The following is a 3,648-nucleotide window of genomic DNA, read 5'->3' as shown; positions in this document are numbered from 1 at the left end:
CTTTAATATATAATATATATATATATATTATATATATTATATATATAATATATATATTGCATGAATTTATTTACTAATTTAATAATTTTATTTAACAAAATAAAAAAAATTTATTTTTATGATAAAATCAATGATAAATTTATTGAATGTGTGAATGAGTGAATTGGACAAATGTTTTTAATGAAATATTTAATATTTCATATTAAAATATATTATTTATAATCATGAAAATAGCAGTGTTTTATTATGTATGGTCAGTATATATATATATATGAATGATATAAAAATCCTTTGATTACAGCCAATTCTTAAATTATTATTAATCAATGTAATATTAGAAAAATATGTGTAGAAAATTTGGTAACATTTTTTTCTATCAATATATAATACTTTGTTTATCATAAAAGTATTTTTCAATTAAATTAATGACATATTTAATCATTCTTAATCATCTTGAAAAGAGATATGAAAATTTGAATTGTTTGATAAGATTGTGGATGTATTAAATAAATATAATAGTAATATTAAATAAATATAATACTAAATATATATATATATTAAAATGTATATATGTTATTTATATATGATTATTCGAAAATTTTTATAATTAATAAGAATTTAATAATTATTATGTTATTTAAATAAAAGATTTCATTCTCATTTTTAATGCTTTTGCATTACATGTAACAAGATAAAGATATAATAATATTAATTATCAAAAATATCAGAAAAATGTACCTATTATTATATGCAAATAAAATATGTATATTATTTTATATCATTATTAATTTGGCATGCCATATATAATAAAATATTAAATAAAAAAATTCAATCTTGAATGAGATTATGATGGAAGTATCTATGTAATTATGATTTATAATAATACAATTCCATGGTCTCTTTCTAATCTACGTTTTGCTTTAAGAGACACAATACCCATTAAATCTGCAGGAGTTGGAAGTCCACCAGAAGTATTAGGAGCCATTGCTTGTTGATAAAATATCTCTACATTTCCACATTGATTACCATAAACAACAGTATCTTCCGTTCTAGTTAATTAATAAAATATTTCAAAATATTAATATTGCATAAAAAAATTAATGTTATATATAAATGATAATATGATAATAAATGTTATATATAATATATAAATGAAGACTTCAAATAAAGTATTGTGTAATAATAAAATATTATAATAATTAATATAATATATAATATATAAAAATAAAGTATATTTTAAATTTATATTATCATTGCTTTTTAATTTTTGTTAATAATAATATTTTTGAATAAACAAGAAAATGATCTAAAAGCAAAATTACATATGTGCAAAATTATATTAAAATAAATGAACTAAATAAACTAAAATATTTAATAATTACCTGACAGTGATATCTGTAAGATTACTGGCATGTGTAAATCTATCATGAAGACAAGAAACAATGTCTAATTCAGTAACACCCCAAAGTCCAGAACGGTTTACTGTATCCCAATGAGGATCAATACTTAAAATACTATATAATTCTTTATTTTCAGTTGATGGCAAAGGCTCTAAACATTGTTGCAATCTTACTTCAAGTTTCCCTAAAGTATTCACACAAGTTTGCCACTGTAATATATATTATCATAATATGTATTAAAATTAATATATTTAAAAATTAATATATTAAATGTTAAAAAAAATAAAATATATTTACGAGAGAATGTATAAGATCAGGATTATTAGCAGTTCCATTTTCCATTAACAATACCAATACCATGTTATGATGTCCACAGAGAAATAATTCTGTTTTTTCAAGACAAACATCATTTTTGGAAGTAGTTATCCAATCTTCTTCCAATTCATCTTCATCATCACTACCAGTTTCTTTATTAACTGCTTCCAATTTTTGTTTAATCATTTGATTTGTTGCTGTCGAAAAGCCAGATAAATCGCGAAATTCGCTAGGAGTTGTTTCTCTACTACAAAAACCACTAGTTCTTTCATCAGCAAGTAAACTAAGTTTAGACATAAGAGGAGTTAATTGTAAACCATCCAGTTTTTTTTTTTGAAGAAAATCATATACGTTACCACACTCTGTTGCTGATTTTCGTCTATCATCATTTTCAGTAATATTAAGTGGTTTCAAAGGAAGACTCATCGATCTACGATAAGTTTCTTGTTTTACTTTATTATCTAATTTTATATCGCGGGAATTACTTGATTTTTCTAAATTATCATTGATTATAGTATCACAGTTGTTCATTATATTTTTTGCGTTACAATTATTAGTCAAATTTGTTAAAAAATCATTACGATTAATTGTATTATTTCGATCATCTTTCAGTTCTTCATAATGCGAAGATATGTATTGTTCGTATAAAGATTGAGATGCTGGTAATCCATCACATCGAAATACAGGATAACATGGATCAGTAATTGTATGAAATTGTTTTTTATATAATGGTTTTTTTTGAGGAGAAGTTTCAGGAGATATATTTTGTTTTAACTGTGGCAATCCTAATCCATATGTTCTTACTGATATTCGAGTAGAGCATAAATTAGACGATTCTAAATCATGCATACTTAAGCTTTTCTTATTAAATTCTCTCCGTTTAAAAATTTTTTCTTTTGGAATAACGGTTTTTAATTTATTTAAACGTTTACATCTAAGTGCTTCCTTAACGACATCTGGAATATCATCTACATTTATTTTTATTTCTTTTTTTTCTTCCTCTATTTCATTATTTGTATCTTCGTTTGTGTTACATATTAATACAGCATTACCATGTAATACTCTATTAATATCTCTCAAAGGCGTAGAGCACACGCTAGGAGTCAAAGGATTTATACATTTAGGACGGTCTGTTTTACTTTCCTGTTTACGTTTCACTGGAGAACTGTAAGCTGTTAATGGAACAGAAGATACATAGTGACTGTTATCATTGTATTGTGATGAATCTAATTCTCCTTCTTCAGGTACAGTAAAAATACGAGAAGTATCTCGTTTCATCCCAGACAAAGGAGGTTCTTTATTGTTCTTAGACATATTCTAAAAATATAATTATTATTATTCATTATTAGATAATTAATAAATACTTTATGTTTTTAAATATTGCTTACCTTTCTTTGTGATATTTTTTTAGTAACAGAATCTAAATAAGAACTGTAATATCGTTCATTATTTGCTTCTTGTGTAAGTTTTATAAATTGTTTTTGTTCTATATATACTTGTAATAACTGTACTCCCACAGGTAGATGAAATTCTGTTGATATTCTTTCTGCAGGAGCCTAAAAAAATTTTAAAATAAAAAATAAACAATTGATTTCAAAAATTTTTTTATACATTATATAAAAATTAAATAACATTAAGTCTAATATACCTTTATTCTATATGGATCAGTTATAACAATTTGTTTGGTCAATTCAGCGCTCAATTGAGTTGCAACTACTCTAAAATATTTATATTTTATGTACAATTATATATAAATTATTAAAGAAATATTTATTATATAATTATATAATTATATCTATTTATTTATATAATTTATTTATTAGTATTTAACTTACTTGTTATTATAAAAGAGTGCACCACCTATAATACCATTAATTTCTTGAAAATATTGTAAAACTTGAATTGCTTCTAAAAATATATTACTAGCACTCTA

At 22.7% G+C, this 3,648-nt stretch overlaps 2 protein-coding genes across 2 annotated transcripts in view; both read right to left on the bottom strand.

The window, feature by feature from the left end:
• The window catches only part of LOC102679311 (4-hydroxyphenylpyruvate dioxygenase), a 7,048-nt gene extending 5,999 nt beyond the window's left edge, over positions 1 to 1,049 (bottom strand). Inside the window, exon 1 of the mRNA XM_031512720.1 lies at positions 937 to 1,049. The gene's annotated coding sequence lies outside the window, so the exon portion shown is untranslated. The remainder of the gene's footprint in view (positions 1 to 936) is intronic.
• The window catches only part of LOC102679440, a 5,535-nt gene continuing 2,753 nt past the window's right edge, over positions 867 to 3,648 (bottom strand). Inside the window, exons 4-9 of the mRNA XM_006608470.2 lie at positions 3,551 to 3,645; positions 3,364 to 3,433; positions 3,104 to 3,271; positions 1,698 to 3,032; positions 1,383 to 1,609; positions 867 to 1,049 (exon numbers count right to left, since the gene is read on the bottom strand). Of these exons, the coding sequence (XP_006608533.1) occupies positions 875 to 1,049; positions 1,383 to 1,609; positions 1,698 to 3,032; positions 3,104 to 3,271; positions 3,364 to 3,433; positions 3,551 to 3,645 (2,070 nt within the window). The 3' untranslated portion in view covers positions 867 to 874. The remainder of the gene's footprint in view (positions 1,050 to 1,382; positions 1,610 to 1,697; positions 3,033 to 3,103; positions 3,272 to 3,363; positions 3,434 to 3,550; positions 3,646 to 3,648) is intronic.

Source organism: Apis dorsata, unplaced genomic scaffold (genome assembly GCF_000469605.1).
Source record: "Apis dorsata unplaced genomic scaffold, Apis dorsata 1.3 scaffold_37, whole genome shotgun sequence".
NCBI lineage: Eukaryota > Metazoa > Arthropoda > Insecta > Hymenoptera > Apidae > Apis > Apis dorsata.
Note: the sequence above shows the minus strand (reverse complement) of the source record. Positions and strands in the feature narration are given on the sequence as shown.